Source organism: Bombus flavifrons, chromosome 8 (assembly GCF_040668555.2).
Source record: "Bombus flavifrons isolate JBK064 chromosome 8, iyBomFlav1_principal, whole genome shotgun sequence".
Classification (NCBI taxonomy): Eukaryota; Metazoa; Arthropoda; class Insecta; order Hymenoptera; family Apidae; genus Bombus; species Bombus flavifrons.
The window spans coordinates 4,474,965-4,494,534 of record NC_138449.1 but is presented as its reverse complement, the minus strand read 5'-3'; the positions used below and the strand labels follow the sequence as shown (position 1 = coordinate 4,494,534).

Here is a 19,570-nt window from a genome sequence, read left to right as displayed (position 1 = left end):
TATAATATTTAGTTTCTTTGTTGAGGTGTAATCTTAATGGATTAAACTGAACTTCTTTGTGGAAAGGTGAATTTTATAAGACAATGGATATTTTTGTGTCACGGTATAACTATTTTTCTCGTTAATCACTGCCGTCACAATCCCAAACGATAAGTGTGTGTATATATAATTTATTATATTAGTGGAGTGTAATAGGCATAGTAAATAATTTGTTTTAATCGTAATATTGTAAATAGTTCTACGTTGGTATTTTCGTTGATGTGGTTTGTTTAATAATAATCCTATTCTTGTTGACGTGGCCGTCCCTATTCTATATCATGAAATTCTTGTCAAAAATATGTAATCAAAAAATATAAGAAATATTAAGAGATCGGTTGAAATAAAACAGACATAAAGAAAACGTAGAAAGCATAAACTTTATTGTGGCAAATGAGAATTATGAAAAATAATACAAATTAAATGCCAATATTAAGTTATTGCAATTTGCACGGTCAGTCTATAATTTCTCGTTGACGATTTTAATTTTCATCGCCGTTCGAAATTCGATTAAATTTTCAAAATATTAAATAGAAACCTCGAATAATTTCTATACTATCAGACGATTTTCACAGAGATAGAATAATTATAAATAATAATATATATTCATTAATACCATCGTCTCTATAAAATAAAAATTAAAGCTATGTGATTCGATAAATAATTCACTTTTTAACATTATAAAACGTTATTGAAAATGTTATAATTTATTATTCGTTATAAAAGCTTAATACGTCAATATGTTTATGAACTTTATAGATTCTCTAAAGGAACAATTTTTGTGTGTTTTCTTTAGAGGGACGAATACCTATTATTTCTATATCTAAAAATTGACATTAAAAATTCCATCAGGCAGTGCAAGGATCAGTAAATCTATAGCAACACATATAATATCATAAGGCTACCTTCGATGATTCGATTTCTGAGCGTAATCATTCATCGAAGTGTTAAATTTGCATTAAAAATACATTTGGTTAGTGGTGAAAAAATCTCATTCGAATTCTTGCTTCTTGGAACACGATTGACAGCACAGTTGGTGATAAAACTGGTAAGTGCAGAGTCGTGCTTGCGCCACTAAGTTGCAATTTGTTGTACTGTCCTTGCAAAGTGGGTTTTCCTCGAGAACTAAAAGTACGTAAAATAATAACAAATTTCCAATACAATTTATCATACTTGAAGCGTAATAATCATATGTTTGACAATTGTAATAAGATATAAAATACCATTTGAGATTTCTGGATCGTTTTGAACTTGCAGGACTGTATGTTGATTTTCAGATCTGTGAACGTCATCCTTACAAGGATAATCGTTGCAGGTTCGTCGAGATATAGGACGATCCTTATCCTTACAATGAAGCTCGTGATGCTCAGGTGGTTGACCTTCTCTGTTCAAACACCTTACTTCTCTCTTTTGAATGCCTTTTCCGCACGATCGAGAACACTAAAATGAGTGGAAAATAAATTTACATAGCAATTACCAGACTGTGAATTTTATAACTCGGAATATGTTTTGTATACGTATATTTTCTTAAAACCACTAGGAAGAAAATTTGATTGGAATATAAATACATGGTTGAAAACTGAGTGACAATTTTAGAAGATTTCATATTTGAATTTAATGTTAGGTTAAAGAATTTTTTTTTAGTTATACATAAGTGACTTTAAATTACTTCTGTCCAATCTGATATAAACCACGAGGATGTACAAGGTGGACCGCTGCAGGATCTTCTCGTTTCCGGTTTGTTTGCGGGACAGTTCATGTCCAGAACAATGCGGAGCGACCCACGAAGTATCGTTATGCACACCACTTCTCTAACTTGTTCGCCTGAATCACATTCTGTAGAACACTATTGGAAGAGGAATATTTATACAGTCTACCAAATTTCCATTCTTGGATTTGAATTCAGAATTAGTATTTACAATTCGATATTTGTAATAGAGAGATTCAAATAAATTCTATTCTCCAAAAAATAAAAATTGTATATAGTTGAAGCCTTTGTAACAAGATCGGAGTAACCTACTTAACTTAATGTTAATGTATTATTCTCTTCATCTATGTTATTTGAACCTACCGCGGTCCAGGGCCCCGTAAACCATTGTCCACTACAGGTTCTGTTGCTGGAACAGGTTCTTGATGATTCTGGTCTTGTCGATTGGTCGCAAAATCCTTCCTCTGGACTTTTTTCGCAGAAGATCTTCCTCGTCTGCAAGCCGACTCCACATTCGGCTGAGCACTGTACAGATCAGTAAAAAATACTATACTTTTCCCAAAATATGTAGCATTCATACAGAGTAGAAGGATAAAAGATAATAAAACTTTAGAATCTTTAATGACTAAACAAGAGCAACCGTATAAAAAGAAATTCAAATTGATTCTCTTATTTCTATCCACTTTGTTGTGAAGACACTTTCTTATATTATATCGGATTCTAATAGGTATAAAACGATTTTATACCAGAAGGATTGATTATAACAGAATTCTAATTATGTATATTTTATTATTATATATAGTATCATATTACATTATAATATATTAGAATTCTATTACAGAGAATCATAAGTTTCTGAAATCTTAATCGCCTTTTCTATCTTCTATGAACAACACGAAAGTAGAATAGTTCCTACCCCATCAGACCATTCACTGTACAACCATTGTGGACTTTGAAGTCTAGTTGAAATGGCATTTGTTTGCGGTGATTTGATGGAACAAGGTCCCAAATCACAAGCATCTTGAGTAATAGGCTTCACTTCGAGATCACATGAAGGTCCGTGAGTAACGCAGGTCGCAGTTCTTGTTCTTTTACCTGGACCACAAGTTGTGGAGCACTTTCAAAGAAGAAGCAATTAAATTCGTATTTCAAATCATCTAAACGTCCGCTATTTTATTTTTATAATGCCATACATGTACTTTCTTCGCTTGATTGTCTTTGAAATTGATTTGACTTTTAATCAGGCAATTTCTCAAAAGATTGTATAAAGTAGAAACTTACTGATGACCATGTGCCCACGCTCCATTGTGGTGGCGGTAAAGTTGTCGTCGCTGCTTTCGTGTCGAATTCACACTGTGGCATTTCGCAAATCTCGGTAGTAGGAAGAATATTCGGCTCCGTGCAGGCGCCATCAGCTATTCTCATTACTAGTGATTGCGTTATTTCTTGCACGCATTCTACGTCTCTCAGACGATTACCGCTACCGCACGTAACCGAACAAACACCCCACGGACCGGCTCTCCATCTTAATAACAAATGTAAAACGTAATTTATGGCAATATGTAAAACACAAAATTCTTTTATTAAAACTAAAGGTAAGGAAATAGGAATTGTACTCACTTGGGAGGACAAGGTATAGTATTGCATTTTACTTGAGTTTCTCGTGGCTTTTCCAACGTATGACATCTCTTGTCAGGCACTGGAGCCTGCGTGTGTTCCCTTGTACATACATACCTCAGCATTTGGACACCTTTTTTTACAAACAGGATAAAAAAAGATATTTGTTATTAATTTACAAGTTATGTATATATATACTTTATACAATTTGTATTTATAATGTATATATATATATAAATTGTTATTATTTTATAAGGTATATAATATCTCTATAATATATCTAAGCTAAATTTAATTATATAATATTCCTACCTCCACCACAAGTTCTACTACACTCGGTATAACCGCTTGCTTTCCAAAAGAATTTCCTTTTTTTGTATCGTCTTGGAAGATATGCTTGCGTTCCATCATTAGTAGAACCAACATCTATTCTAAAGAATAATAAATACTCTTTAATAATTAATGAAGTTGAAAAATGGTATTGAAATGTTAATTGTGTAAGAGAATCCTTACTTCCTATGAGATATCGCCGATAAAATGGGTTCACCAGCTTTGTTAGAAACTGAAAATAGAATTATTCTATATTATAATTATTACAGAGGACGACAATGTATCGTCAATCAATTTTTATATATTTTCAAGAAAATGTTATACCTGGTTTATGTCCAAGATGAATGTTTGGAGATGGTGCACTTCCGGGGATAATGTATCGATATACAATCCCAGGATTCGGTTCTTGGTACAAAACCTAATTTGAAAATATTAATGAATTTATTTTTTCATTCTATATAACGCACTTCTCACTTTCAAGTATAATATTTTATTATTCTGCTTATTTCTATTACAACAATTTATTTACCATAACATCAATAGGTTCTTCTAATGGTCCAATGGCAGAGAAACTTTCCAAATTCTGAGAACCTTGACGAAAATAAACGAAAGTAGTTCCAGCTGCCTGATATTTACCAGACAAACTGATGCTGTAATTTCCATTGAACAAATAGCTACCATCCTGCAACTTGACCGCTAAAAACAGAAATAACGATGCGTGACGAATTTATACATTAAAAATTAATGATAATACATTAATGAAGTTAGTAATTCTAGGAAATGATATAATTAATTTTCCAATTACATTTACCACATTTGTAGTTCCTAAACAAATTGAACTTGTTTTCGCAAAAATCGGGATGGCACGTCTAGTGCGATGAAGCGTTGAAAGACATTAGCATTCAGTTGGTCCCGTTGATAATTACTTCGCGGAATTGTCACGTTCGAAATTAAATTGTGTGGTCACTCGGGTAATGAAACGGAATCGGAGAGTCATTCATGACGTTTGCATGTGAGAAATGCTGGACGCAGTGTATGCGATACGAGACATTAGAAATATAAACGAATCATTTACTACATGACGTATACGTTAGTTATCCACTGCATCTCTTTCAACTCTCTTCAGGTTTGATTAAACGAAACATTAACGTGATAATAACAGTGAATGCAAATTACTTCAGTTTCATTTCAAATACAAGAGATACATAATCTGAATGAGTAACATATTTTACTTTACAAGAACTGTAATAAAAACTTCGTTTAAGTCATTGTTTTATATTGTAAATGTAAATTTATTAGAATAATATCGAAATCATTTAATAGATAATTTTTACAAATTTTTGTTACTCAATAACCACATCTCGTTCTATCAACCTAGATTTCCTTTTCCATTATTTTGAAGCCTAGTTCATGATATGTATCCGTAATTAGATATTTGCCATGAAATATCCACACTTGCAGCTTTTATCACCAATAAAACGTTCGAACCTGTTTCGAGTTGCATTCGCAACGTCGATGATTCGTAATAAATACGTAATTATTCACATTATTATACGTCCCATTCATTTCCCGTTATTTCACACCTACATAGCTGTTTCTTTAAGATCGAAAGAGCAACTGCTTGAATAGAAATAATATAACCTGTGTAATCTTTTTTAAAAATCTATGACACATCGACTGATTCGATCTATTGTGGAAGTCTTGACTAGCATCGTTTAGGTAAGAATTATAGCTTGTAAATGTTCATGATCGACTTTACGACCAAATCAATTTATATAATTCACGTTGAATGTAGTTCAAGGGGCTAACTACGTGGAAACTAGAAACAAACAACGTTGATTTTCAAAAAGAACAATTTTCAAATAATTTATGGATAGGATTATAAAAAAAGAACAAAAATATTTTTTGTACTAAATACAGTTAAATATAGAAGAAGAAGTCCTTTTTAGAAGATTTGTTAACCGTCTTACAAACTTTGCGTAAGATTGCCATTTGTTTTTTCTTATGGAATACTATTTAACTTAGGTTATTTATCTTGGGTTCGCTTAAATTCTTACAACATTCCCATAAAGGATTGTTCTTGACCACGACTGCTTTTCTATGTTGATTCGTTTGAATTTCGCATCTCTTGAGCGACGAAGGCTTATGTTGGATCTACTGTTTGCATAAGGTGCTTAATGATATTGCCAATTGTATTGAAATTCTGTGAAGCTTTATATTAAACGTATGTATGTCACCTTTAAGACATAACACTTTCCCGTTCAGAAACTAAACCGTACGATCTATGGTATAATTTTTGAGTGATTGGATATTTAGCCCCCAAACTACTTTCACGTTTCTGTTACAGTCAATACTCATTCACAATTAACTAATCATATATACTAAAGAGTTTATTTAATGGCAAATAAATAAATACTGTGTCGTTCGAAAAATTCGTAACGTTTTTAAAGAAGAAGTTCTAGTACTTGTTAATAGAAAGAGTATCATTTTACAACAAGAAAGAAAAACTTCCTATACATCTGAACAAGTAAAACATCTAAAAAGTCATTAATATTCATATAGAGAATTTATTCATTTATGAGAATTTATCCATTTTCAAGGATTTACTCCATCCTATTCACATTCTAATCTTTACAAAACATATTTTTCATAACATGAAACTGGATACTCCATAAGTCTGCAGTAACTACTTCAAGGAATTCAATCAAGGAGAGACAAATTTCTCGGAAAAGCAGTTATGAATTATAAACCTACCTGGCAAATAGCAAAAGCTACAATGCATATTTTAATGATATGTTAATTTTAAATTTCACGACAAATTTTCCAAATAACTCAATAAATAGAAAATGACAAAAATTCAACGATATTCAAATCTATTGTATTCAAGCCTTTATAAGCCACGATAGTATAATCACAGATAAGGATCAGAGCGAATAAAACATATTACAGAAAAAATTTATAAAAAGAATTCCAATACAATAGCATCGAACAGGTTACACCGGTGCAAGAAACCCGACAGTTCATGCGATTACTTCAATACCGTGTGTCAGAACGAATCAAGGGACAAAGCTACGAGCACGTATTGTGTGTCACGTGAATGGCTACTGCGTTTCATTTACGTTCCACTTAACGCGCATGTCCAGAGATTAGATTATACAAGGGTTGATGCCAAGAGCACGACAACGCCTCTGGAATAGGATGAATTCTTCATGATAGAAGATCTCGTATTGACAATAAAGAGGGATCGCGGACAGGCGCAGCTGATTGCTTGCAATCGCGAACAATCGCCACGACTATTTGCTTACTGGCACACTTCATTAGAATCATTTTGTTGTACACGAACGAGATTCCACGCTATCAGACTGATCCAATATTCCGTGTAACTATCGTTCGTGTTCTCTCCTCTTTTATTATTTCTCCTTGTTATATGCTTTCGTCTTTGCTCCACTTTATTGTCCTTTATTACCTCGTTATATTACACCGTGTGGCGCTTTCACGCCATTGTTGTCGAACTTCCGTACGTTTTATAAATTACGATTTATCTTCTTGTTAAAATTGTGATAAATGAAGATTTTCTCTTGTTACAGAGACATCCGAGTATTTTTGTAACATGATGCGCCGCACGGTAAATATATGATGTCTTACCCAAATAATTCTCCGTATGACGTAACTGTGTCACGTTCAGAACTACAGCACCTCGGGGAACCGTGGCCACCAAGTTATAACCCCGTTCCAAGGTCGGCTCCGTGAAAATCCCGTCGATTAAGTGTCCGCCGCACAAACTCCAGAAACGCTACAAATACAGATGGAGATTAATCAGTATCGCATATTGCAATTCTTTGAAATATTTTTAGTAAATCAATTGTAACACGACTAAATCTTTAGTTATTATATTTTATATTCTGAATATTTATTACATAATACATGTATATGATAAATCTTCGAGCGCATTTGAATAACTCTTTGGAATTGGAATAATAGTATTTGAATACGTTAAAGCGATGAATGGGAAGCGTCACAGTCTAGTTATATAGTAATATACACAACGTAATGTTATTTTGTTTTACTTTCATTAGCTTTCGAGTACAGCACCCTGTAACAAAATTGATCAGAAAGCGACAAAGCACAACATTGTCGGAGGGAAGCAGGAATGACACGGAAGTAATAACACGTTTGTACGCTCTCGACGAGGAAGCAATCAGATTGTGCTAACAAAAATAATGGAAAACGTTACGCTCGTTTTGTCAGGCACATTGCTTGCATTGCAATACATTGGTACTCGTGATAAATATCTTTTGGCTTTTATTGTCGGGCTGGGCTCGTACCATGACTCTGAACTCGATATTTTTTTGTTTTTTTTTTTTTCACGAAGCAACATGCAGTTTCATTGTCTATAAATACTACGAGCTCGAATCTTTTCATATCCAGCGCAAAATATTCGACAGACTTTTCAGAAGCAACGATAAAGATCCAATAAAAAGACAACGGTTAGGAGATAATAAAGAACATTTTATAAGAAGTTTTCTTTAACTCTTCTGTGAGTCAGAGAATAAATACGATTTGTCAGACAAATACATTAAGCCTCCCTTATTCAACGACTATATATATATTTTCTAAAAAGAGCAGGTCTGTAAAAGCTACTTGCTGCGTTCTTTGTTCTTGCTTTCTAAAATAGAATGTACACAAGATAACGACAATTTTGAAAACTTCATTAAGGAAAACAATTAAATTAATTCTAATAAGATCTCGTTAGTCCTTTTAGGTAATATCGTTGAGTCATAGATGGTTGTATTTCCGATTACTTAATTTCGATTTAAATTTTATATACGGGTTCGATAGCATGGAAACTTTTAGCGAAGAATATAATATGTTTAATTATTCTGCTTTGACAGGTTCTTAATTAACTAAATGATAAATATATTTCCTTTCGGTAAAACTAAACCGATTTGAAGTGTGTTATGACTTCTTTACGAAAATATCAGGAAAGATGTGCTTCTATTATTAATAATGGATAAAATGAAATTTTTCCACAGTCTAAAAGAAATCCGACCCTAAAAGAGTTAAAATCAAATACATAAAAGTATTAATTAATATAATTAACCTTAAGCTCTTATGGATCATTTAGATCTAAGAATATCAGTTGAAAATGAAAACTAAAAATGCCAGTGAAAGTTAAGGAAATCATTAATATCATTAAACACAGAGTATTCGGTAGAGTCCCATTAGTTCGAAATTCCTTCTGCTGCTATGGATAACCATTTGTCCGCCCATGCAATCGGAGATGTCTCTATATCACGAATTTGTTTGATTGCCAGTCGTTGTTTGTCACTCAACGAACTATTCTTAGGGAACAATTAATAAAAACAGAAACGATGTTTGCACACGTGAGTACTTAGCGTGTCGTCTGTGCAAACAAGAGTTTCGTGATCAAATCGAAGATTTCAAATATGAGTCCGCGACGCGAATTAGTAAGTCACAACACGCGTGCCAAGACACGTGTTTGGACGTGTAAAACCGTCGTGAAATTATGGCTGTCACGGCATAAATTTAGCTACGTTGCGTTCCTCCGCGTGTGTCCGAAAGCCAGCTGCACTTTGTCGTTTGGCCTCTGAATCGCGACGTGTCGAGTGCACCGGAAATCGTGGATCGCTTCGTGGGCGATCCGAACGTAACGATCGAAAAGGCAAAAGTGGTTATTCGAAGTTCCTTTGAGTTATGGTGTTTCGAATGTATAATGCTTTTATTAAAGAAACGACTGACTGCGTCTTGTTCATATAGGTTTAGTGGAAGACGTGAATAAATAAAAAAATAAATTTCTCAAGGAACTCAAATTAACGCAAGGAATTATTAATTACTCAATGATTCAGTAATAAAAGAATTTTTTACCCATTTTTTATTTTTTACCTGGAAATCAAAATGACGAGTGAGAAAAATGTATAATAGAAGGAAAAGAACTTTTATCGATGTATTTTAAAGATCATTTACACCACCGAAGATGCATGATCGTAAACTTGTGAATTTTTATGAAACATTGCAATTTATCATTTTCTCAACTCTGATAGCCTTAGTATTAATAATATTTAAATTTTGAAAGTTTAAAAAAAATATTGTTTATGGATTATAACTCACTATACGTAGAAGAGCTGAAACAACCCTATTTTGGATTGTAGAATTCTTTTTTTTTAAGATGTTTTATTAGGTAATTACACATATAACACCCCTATTTTATTAATTAGCTCATTTCTATTATAAATTTCCACAGATATTACAAGACTGGTGATTATTGACATATATAATTTTTCTAGAAAACTGATAATATGTACTTGAAGGGAATGGTAATTGAATATTATTGAATATTATTACGTACTTGGCTAAGAAAATGTAGTTTCATATAGTATGTTGGTTGTGGAGGTTGCTTCACGTCAGCTGACGTATAATGTTAATCGTTTAACGTTATGTGACTTATTATCAGGGGTCTCAAGTTGCGATATAAGATCATATAGCGACCTATGGCAATTATTGTATTTTGATGTGTTTAACAATTGTGCATACTTGGATGTAAGTCACCTCGTTCATTTACTATATACATGCGATGTTGGCTGGAATGCGAGACGCAAATTAAGGGTTATGGAATTTAAAAAAAACAGTTTCACAATAATACATTTAAAGTAGATACTCGTGTAAATTTACAATGTAAAAATGTATTCTGTAGCATGCGTATAGAGATTCAACAAGGTTAGCATGTAGAATAAGCATAGCGGGATCATAAATTAAAGTATCGAATAACTACACTGATTACTATCTTAGGACTGCTAACCGCTTTGATTATACTTATAACTAAATTATTTATAAATTTCATTCTGATTTAAAGTTTTGCACAATAAAAGCAATATCAGCGGTATTTTATTTATATGTTGAGTACGGGCAAATATATTGAGTTGCCCGGAAAGTTCATTCCGATTTTTAAGAAATTTGGTCGACATGGAAGATCGTACTGAAAAGTTTTTCGCCGAAAAACCTGAGAGGTTCTGGAAGGATGAATTATCGAAAATGGAAAGTATGAAAGATAGAGAAAGGTTGCGGATGTATATCGAATCGAAATGTACTTCGGAACGAATTTTTCAGGCGATCCAATATTAATTCTTATTTCGATAAACGTGAAAAATCGAAAAGAGGGATTGTAACGTAGACATAAATTCTTATTTCAATATACTGTATAAAATATATTTGATTCTTTATTAAAAAAGATTTGCAGGATTGGAGTCTTAAGAAAAGTTTAGATCTTCAATAAAATATTTTGCTACTCTTCACGATTAATGCCAAACAGGATCAAGACAGAGATCCTTTCACATTGATTTTGCTAATGATTAATATCTTTTCGTAAGTATCATATTCATTTGATTAATCTATAATTTCTTGCGATTAATCTTTTCTTTGATCTTAAAAAATTTGTTAGAACTTTATCATTTGTCATAACTGGTAATGTAAAACGCATAAATCAAAATTAATATTTCTAACAATAACCACACAGAAAAACTAAAAAGCCTTAGTAAGTAAAAGGATTGTGCGTAGATTTATAACTCTCGGGTTGCACCGTGGCGGATACGATTAATATTCGTGTCTCGTAAACGTCTCTGTTATTTGCGACTTTGATCAAGCGTAGAAAGAAAAATTGCAATGATTTCTTAGAAGGAGTCTCTCTATTCCTGTGCACGTTGTATACTACAGTAAGGACGTAATTTCTGTTTGTCAGTAGGTGGGGTATCAATAAGTTGAAAATAACGTTGCGAAAGGAAATTCGAAGGATATTGTGACTGCACATATTTGTGATTGTATACTCACGAATGTTTTCTATCTCGTGGTTGATGAAGTTACAGAAGATTAAGATGATAAGGGATTGTATGTTAAATTGCTTTTAGTCCCCGTACGTGGGATTAATGTTGCATGGGCGTAGAATCGGTATATGGGACGCGAAAGACGAGTATAAATTACAGCGAAGACCACATGGCCACGTATGAGCAAGTGCTTCGATGGTGATTCAGGTCGGATCTGGAACTCCGTATCTATTACTACTATTTGATTGGACGATTAATAGTGCTCTGATGGCTTTCTTGAAAATTTGGCTCTATTTCGGTACGCAGTTTCGCAATTTGGGAATGCGTCGATCTCGCCGGCAGGCTAGGAATGATACTGGACGTTTATCGATGCCTTAATGGAATTTTATGAAAGGATAGATATATCCAGTTTATGAGATCTAGTTATGAGTTTAATTTGTTGTTGATTATTTATTTTCCTGCCGAATTTAATCATATTACTGTAACTTTATATCGGTGGCTTTTATGAGCCATTTCTTGTAAATTGAAATTTAAGCGGTGTAGATATCATACTGATCTATTTTATCAATTGAAGAATAGAGTAAATTGATTATATGTACATTAGGACTACCTTTTCTTAAATTTATCAAGGAATTTGTGGTTATCTGTTTATAATGTCTTCTTATAATAAATAAACTTACAAGTAGCAAGTCATTTGTGATTCGGTTTTAAAGTCAAGTCATTCGATAGCTGGATAATGAAATCGGAAAATTCATTAACACTCTGATATCGATCAATTTGAAATTTTTAAGAAAGTAATTTATAAATCAAACTAAAAATTTCATTACTGTAATACTGTATCATATGACGGATATAATATATCATATTATCAAAATACTGTATATGATTTACATTTAACAATACCCAGTTTATAGGATCGAAGCCGACATGAATCTTTGTACTTATGCAATGAAATTGAGAAATTAATAAAAATTGAAATTGATAGGTTTTGCTTCTGAGAGGGTCCCACATCAAACAAATATCAAACTTCACGTGAAACAACTGCCTATAAAATTAAACGATCGAAAAAGCTCTTCTGACTGCCAGTTCGTTTTCTAGCGACGTCTAATGACTACGTCCTTGATATCCGCTAGAGCTGAACGCGACGCTATTCCGTTGTAGCGCGACACTTATTTTTTTCAGTAAAAGCTAATCAGTAACGTGCATATAAAGCCGCGCCCTAACTGACACTCCTCGACTCTTTGATTGGATTAACCCAGGATGAATGTCAAGTTACTTCGCCGCTTATATGCTACACCTTGGCCACTGCTTGATGTTAATTGTATGAATATCGCATGAGCGAATTTATGCATCGGCCAGGGTGTAGAAGGGAACAATGCGAGTGGCGCGGACCTTTCTCGATTACCGTTCGATAATGTCAAACCACGTGAAACAGGTCCCTCGATTACCTCGATATTAACAACAAGGGTCAGGCGTAATGCGCACGAACACCGGATCTTAATGTTATCTCTGGTCGATCGTTATCTCGGATTTGTATTTATGACAACGGCCTTGATTTACAAACATCTCCGTGGGATTATGGTTATGAAGAAATTTATGGAATCCCTTAATTACGTAACGAACTACGCGCTAGACTAGAAAACGCAATAATTCATTCGAAAGACTCGATCGGTACAGTATCGTGTTCAGATACTTTCTTCCAAAGAGACTGCTCTTTAAACTTTCTGTAAAGTGACTCCTTTTATTTCACATTTTTTGATTTTATAAAAGTTTCTAAAAGTAACATATGGAATTGAATTTCCATCTTCATTCTTCTTTTTTTCTTATCACTATACCTTTTACTGTAAATCGCAGTAGGAAAGAAGACACCCTTATCATTCAGATTGAGGAAGATTAGAAAAACCACGAAAAAGGTTTTGGAAGAATACAGTGGCGAATAAAATTTAAAAAACACAGAGCTGAATTTTTTTTTATCATTCAAAGAAAGTGTTAATTTGCATATAAAAATAAGAAACTTCGAATCACAGTGCACAGAATTAAACTTCCTTTCTTTCTTCCCCCCTCTCTATCACGCAAAGTATCTTTCACACAGAATTCCACGATACTCAATCGCGAGAGAATCGCACATCCTTACTATTCGTTAATTTCCAAACTTTACGGATCAACCATTCGTTACACGACCAAAAATGTTACATCAAGATTTATGGCGTAGCGGTAGTGACTTGAAATAAACGACGAAGCCGCAATACGCCACATAGTTCTATATATGCGTGTACATACGTAACGCACACGTGTCACAAGGTTTCGCGATACTTTTAGAAAAATACACGCATATGCATTTGTACAGTCACATGCAGCGGGAAGCATAAATCCGTGGAGGTGTTAAAGCACATTAAATTACGTCGTGCCCGTTAACTTGTAATAAGCGAGCCGTAATTCTCTCGAGCAACATTTACAAGCGGCTCATACGAGGCCACACCAGGTGTTTACACTACGATAAAGCAGTTTGCGTTCACGTGTACCTTGTACCCGTTCGTTTCAGGAACCACGTGTGCAGATTTGATTCACGTGAAAATCAAGGCTTCTGTATGGTTCACAACGCTACGAATATTTTTATCATCGTTGTATACACGGTGGTGAGACGCATCTTTCAATTACGAGTTAATTAAACGCAAGGTATGCTAACCACGTTAAAATCGTTAAATTTAGTAGGTTACTCGTATTAGTAGACTTGTCACGTAAAAATAGAGCATCATTCTACGATGAGATATGTCTGTCTATTTCTTAAATATTTTTCGCTACGAAGTGTATTTCTAAGAAACACATTTGAAGAAGATACGTTCGAATAAAAAATGAAATTTATGGATTTCTTGGTTTGAACACTGTTCCAATGCCTTGACTTCGTTGCTAAAATTTAACTTGTTTTAAGATTGTAGATTCGCAATTCGAATATTGTTTATGATGGTGATATGAACTTGAGATTTTGCTTCATTTGAATATTGGTTTAATATAGGATTATTTTCCAAGTAAAATTGTAGAGAAATCTTACTTTCTACTTCTTGCAAATATTTCATATAAAATGTCACGATGTGTCATACATCGTAATGGATATTATAAATACAAAAAAGAGGGTCGGAAGTTGCGCGGTCATTAAGATAAGCAGATAATTAATAATCGGTTTCAAAAGGGCCTGATGAATCATCGTGGTTCTACGAGGAACCCTACAGGTTCGGCATTATGCTTCGGATCCACGACGATGAGGATTAAACCGTTCTAGTGTCTACGAAAATAACGCAACAAGAATAAACGTCGAACTCGATTCTGATGCTATGTGTTATCGGTGCCGATCATCGTGACGCCATTTATCGTGTCCACAGTGAAATACGAAAGTCTGACTCGCTCACACTTAGTGTCACCTGTCTACTTCTGATAGATAAATTTGCATCGTTTATCTCTCCCTGGTTTTTCAATAAGGATCGATTTAAGAACGTTTATCAAGATAAAATATTACAGTTAACTAAAAGTTTCTTAAATATTTGAATGTATGAATCTTTGTGTAACTTGCCATAAGTAATAACGAATTCTTGAATAAAGGTAAAAAATTGGGAAAAATGATAACCTATGAAATTTTAGTAGTGTTATGTCGTGGATGGAAAATGTAGTTAATTAAAGGAGCTAAGAAATTAAATGATCAATTCTAAATATAAAATTCAGTTTTGGAGTGTAGGAAGTATTATTTTATAATTTAATATGATACCTAATAATTTAATATATGTATATATCTAATTTTATGTAATAGATAGGTAAAATAGTATAACAGTGAAGAAAGAGCTTTATTATATATATCATTGAGAAAATAATATGAGAACATATAATTATATTGTGTAGATCCTTAGTTTAGCAACACGTTGAAGGAAGAATTTCTCCTGAGAATAGAGACTGGTACTAGTTACACATTATCGTAATAAAGACCTTGTTATCATGTAACATATTACACAATATTTATTATATATAATTATTATAGCAACAAACATTTCTAGTTCATATCGTAATAAATTATCCCATTATATTCTCAACAATATCTCATAAGTAATTTTTGACTGCATCCTACAACTTCATTGTAGTAGGCGCAATTTTAATATAAGAAGTTTTCAAGACAAACCGGTTACTAAAGTGGTCCAGTAATGCAGTTCAGAAAGCTGTTTCCTTATTTAACCAATACACACGTATTTTATACTGATAAGATTGACATAAACGTGCTGACGTTCAATTATTTCCCGGTACTAATAACGCAAATATCTGCATATTAAATTTGTTATTTCAAATTTTTTTATTATATATCTACGTTTATCTTAAATAAATTAGGTAACCAATAACATACCAATTACGCAACCATACTCGTTTCGTGCTCATTTTATATCCAATAGATTGTACTAATCTACAATTCCTTTGTTTCCAATTTTCCTAGCATATCTACGTTTATCGGAAACAAATTAAGTAATCAATACTACGCCACATACATCACCGATCACGAAAACAATGCATACTTAATGTTTTATTTTTAATTTTCTGTATTACTTTTATCTCAAATAAATTACTCTAAAAAGTGAAATTGTAGTACAATTGATGAGATTAATAAAATTAATCTATTTACAAAATAACCAAGAAAATGAAACAAAGTATTTTGAAATGTCGTTATTCTCTTAAATCTTTGAATTGACATAACGTTACATCGAACATTTGTAGAAACGTTTCATCATTTGAGGAATTCCATCCTTCTTTTCGCGCCTCTCAACCAGTTCCTCGCGCCGGATATAATTGACTTTTCTCGATAAGACCGGATTCCGCGGCGAATTCGAAATGCTTTTTCACGGTGGTCCGACAAGGCGAAGCGCGTCGAGAGGTGCGTCTAAACGTCTCGCTCTTCTCGCCCGCTCGTCGATCCTTCCACTTGGCGCGAGCAATGAAACTCGAGGCGTTTGCAACCTGCTTGCTGGCGCCGGTTACGCGTGCACGCTTCGTAATGCGCCAGATGAGAAAGGGATGAGACGCGAAAGCAGAACCGATAGCCGGCGAATAAGCGCGGTCACGTGCATCGTCATCGCGAAGTCGGACATCGTCGTAGAAACCATTCCCTTGACGATAGAAATTGTTACTGGAAACTACAAATGAAATGTAGAATAGCATATATTTTTTTAAATAAAAATGTTTTTTTGGGGAAGGCTATTGCTTATATTTGCTAGCTCGTTATACTGAACACAATTATTATTAAACACAAAATATTTAAAGTAATTATCTTTGATACCTGCCTTTGTAAATTCTAGTGTTAGAATGTATTTAGTTGAATTTATTCGCGCGCAAGATGTGTGTATCGGATTCTTGAAATAACGAGTCGATTTTTTATTTAATCACAATCTCTTGTGCAAGCTTGAGTTGCATACTTAACGAGTGAAAAGACATGGCTGCATAATCGAGGAAGGTCTTGTATAGGTAATCGGATACTAAAATATTATTGAACTGTTTCTAGCTATGAGCATAATCTGCAGAAATTAGTATGTATCTCTGGTATTAATTAAATCTAGATATTGGACTTGAACATGTAATATTTTAGATATTCAATGTAATACTCTGATGGTTACAGTAATAGCAATAACAGTCTAGAGGCTCCTAATGAATTAACGTTTGACAGCTTGCATGTTGTTTCTCAAATTTTTAAACCCTTTTCGATTTAATATTTTGCGTATATTTTATTTATTTATTAGTAATTTAATTAAATAGGATGGTACTGTTTCAAGAAAAACGAAAATTGTAAGAATTGTATTATTAAAAATTATCAAGATGTAATTAATAAATCTATATAGAAAGACGGAATATTAGAAATTATATGAAAGAATTATATGAAAACAGTCAATGGAGACTCGAGTAGCTTATGACACGTGGTCGACGAGCAATGGAAGTCCAATGATTGTAACCTGCGCGATCGTGACCCTGCACTAAGCGCGTGTCATAACGTTGGGACAGAGACGAGACAGGAAAGTGATAGCCCATGAATAAATATCTTCTTACTGTCAGTCGAGAAAACGTGCGCGTAAGAGCAAAATGATCGTCGTGTGTCGAGTGGAGGAAAATTTAATTTAGAAATTAGGTACATCAAGACTGAAGCTAATTATTTACTTATTACTAAATATAAAAGTATAAATTTATTCATAATGCAAGAAATTATCATGAAATTATACAATGCAATAATGACGCAAATTATCATAAGATTATAGAGTTATTAAACCTCTTCCCAGTTTAAAAGAGTTTTATGATCGTGTAGCAATGTTTACGCAAATTAATTATCCTGAAATATATCTGAAGTATTAGAATTCACAACGTTCACGTTGGTTATAAAAATGCTATAAAGAGATTTCTTGTATATATCGCAATCGTTTTACATCTGATGACAAGGAAGGAAAAGATAGTTTTGCAAGTAAAATGTTTGCGGGAAGCTATGGTATATTTGTAATTTATTACAAAGCCTTGGCCTCAGAGTGCGTCTTCTGCCTGTCCTCTGTCACGAAAACGGGGAAACATTGAGAGACAAAAAATTTCCTGAATGTATCATATTCAACTCATCCATGGCAGATGATACTTTATGTTTTTAATTCGTTCTATTAAACTATCACTTCGTGTGCAATTTATTTATCAACGTTAAATATAGTTACAATGATCATGAAGTTTCCTTATACGTTATATTACTATTATTAAGTTTGTCCATATAAAATGTCGTTTCTTCTGAGTTTGAAGTTTTATTGTCGATTCTCAACCATATTAAAAAGAAAGAAATTGGTTATAAGATGGTTTATATCGCAATAAGGATATCAGAATCTCTTGTGATCCTAAATAATCAGGATATTTGCTTAATTTATAATCTAATATTATACGAATCTAATTATCCTTATATGAATCTAAATTTGGAAAATTGCTTCAAACATAAATTTAGCATTCGAAGAAGGTTAAATATATTCTGCCTTTCACCTAAACAATTTTTCAATGCATAAATTATTAAAAAAAAATAAACTATAAATAAAGAAACTATAACAATTTCATTCTAAGATTTTAATTCCAGAATTGACAAATTTGGATTAAATGAAAAAACCTACCTATCTACCAGGAAATAAATAAGATTTCCTTTTCCGCTCGAATTGTCAAAAAAATTCCATGCAAATTAATCCTCCAATATCAATAGACCACTTTCTCAAAAGGCTACTTTCAGCTATCCATAAAGGGGTTCCTGTACAAAGAAAAATCAAACGTAATATCCTCCAACACCTAAAAGGTCAACTCCAACGCATTCTACGAAAAGACATTTTACAATAACTCTAAAACACCCTGAAGAAGACGCGTCTCTTGAATACCACAGGCCACCTTCAGCAGCAACGTGGGCGCAACGTGATGGATTTCGATTCTCATGATTGATGAACGATCTTTAACCTTAGGAATGTCACACAAACGAGATTTAACCGATAAATTTGGATCAAGGATAATATTGTTTTCTGGTAAGAGCAGTCCGAATCTGTTACAATGTGTTATTGGGTCGGTCTAAGAATATGTGTTACGCTGAAGATTTAACGGATGGAATGCGTTTCACACAACGTGGTACTTCCTAGACAGACCTTGGGCATTACAGACGGGTTTTGGCTCATCAAAGGAAGGAGAAAAATCGACGCTCGTCACAATTAAATAGCGTAATTTACGACACACGAGCGCCAATAAATAAAAGAACATCTTGTTTTCTCAACGGAGGGTAGCTTGTCATCATTCTCTTTATGATCAATCGTTAGGCAAACATCGCCGGTGTCTTTATCCTAGATCAGTCCTATTTCGACTCTTACAGTAATCAACGTGATTCGCATCATATAACAATATTTCTCAAGAAACGTTGATTAATCGTAAGTACAAAAATACCAGATTTGCGATGGATTTATTATACATGTTGATGAAGATGACGTTTGGTCTGACATAGTTTCTCAGAAGCTTTGAACAGCGGAGAACTGCTTTC

At 33.4% G+C, this 19,570-nt stretch overlaps 1 protein-coding gene across 4 annotated transcripts in view; it reads right to left on the bottom strand.

Annotated features, from left to right (window-relative positions):
• Positions 1 to 398: 398 nt before the first annotated feature.
• Positions 399 to 19,570, bottom strand: part of LOC138182200 (thrombospondin type-1 domain-containing protein 4) — a 29,801-nt gene continuing 10,629 nt past the window's right edge. For all 4 annotated transcript variants that reach the window (XM_069117796.1, XM_069117794.1, XM_069117793.1 and 1 more), the window contains 12 exons: positions 7,337 to 7,484; positions 4,221 to 4,387; positions 4,016 to 4,109; positions 3,875 to 3,923; positions 3,674 to 3,792; positions 3,365 to 3,494; positions 3,026 to 3,269; positions 2,661 to 2,861; positions 2,108 to 2,269; positions 1,706 to 1,882; positions 1,260 to 1,476; positions 399 to 1,161 (listed from right to left, as the gene is read on the bottom strand). In XM_069117796.1, coding sequence (XP_068973897.1) covers positions 1,028 to 1,161; positions 1,260 to 1,476; positions 1,706 to 1,882; positions 2,108 to 2,269; positions 2,661 to 2,861; positions 3,026 to 3,269; positions 3,365 to 3,494; positions 3,674 to 3,792; positions 3,875 to 3,923; positions 4,016 to 4,109; positions 4,221 to 4,387; positions 7,337 to 7,484 — 1,842 coding nt within the window. In that variant the 3' untranslated portion in view covers positions 399 to 1,027. The remainder of the gene's footprint in view (positions 1,162 to 1,259; positions 1,477 to 1,705; positions 1,883 to 2,107; positions 2,270 to 2,660; positions 2,862 to 3,025; positions 3,270 to 3,364; positions 3,495 to 3,673; positions 3,793 to 3,874; positions 3,924 to 4,015; positions 4,110 to 4,220; positions 4,388 to 7,336; positions 7,485 to 19,570) is intronic.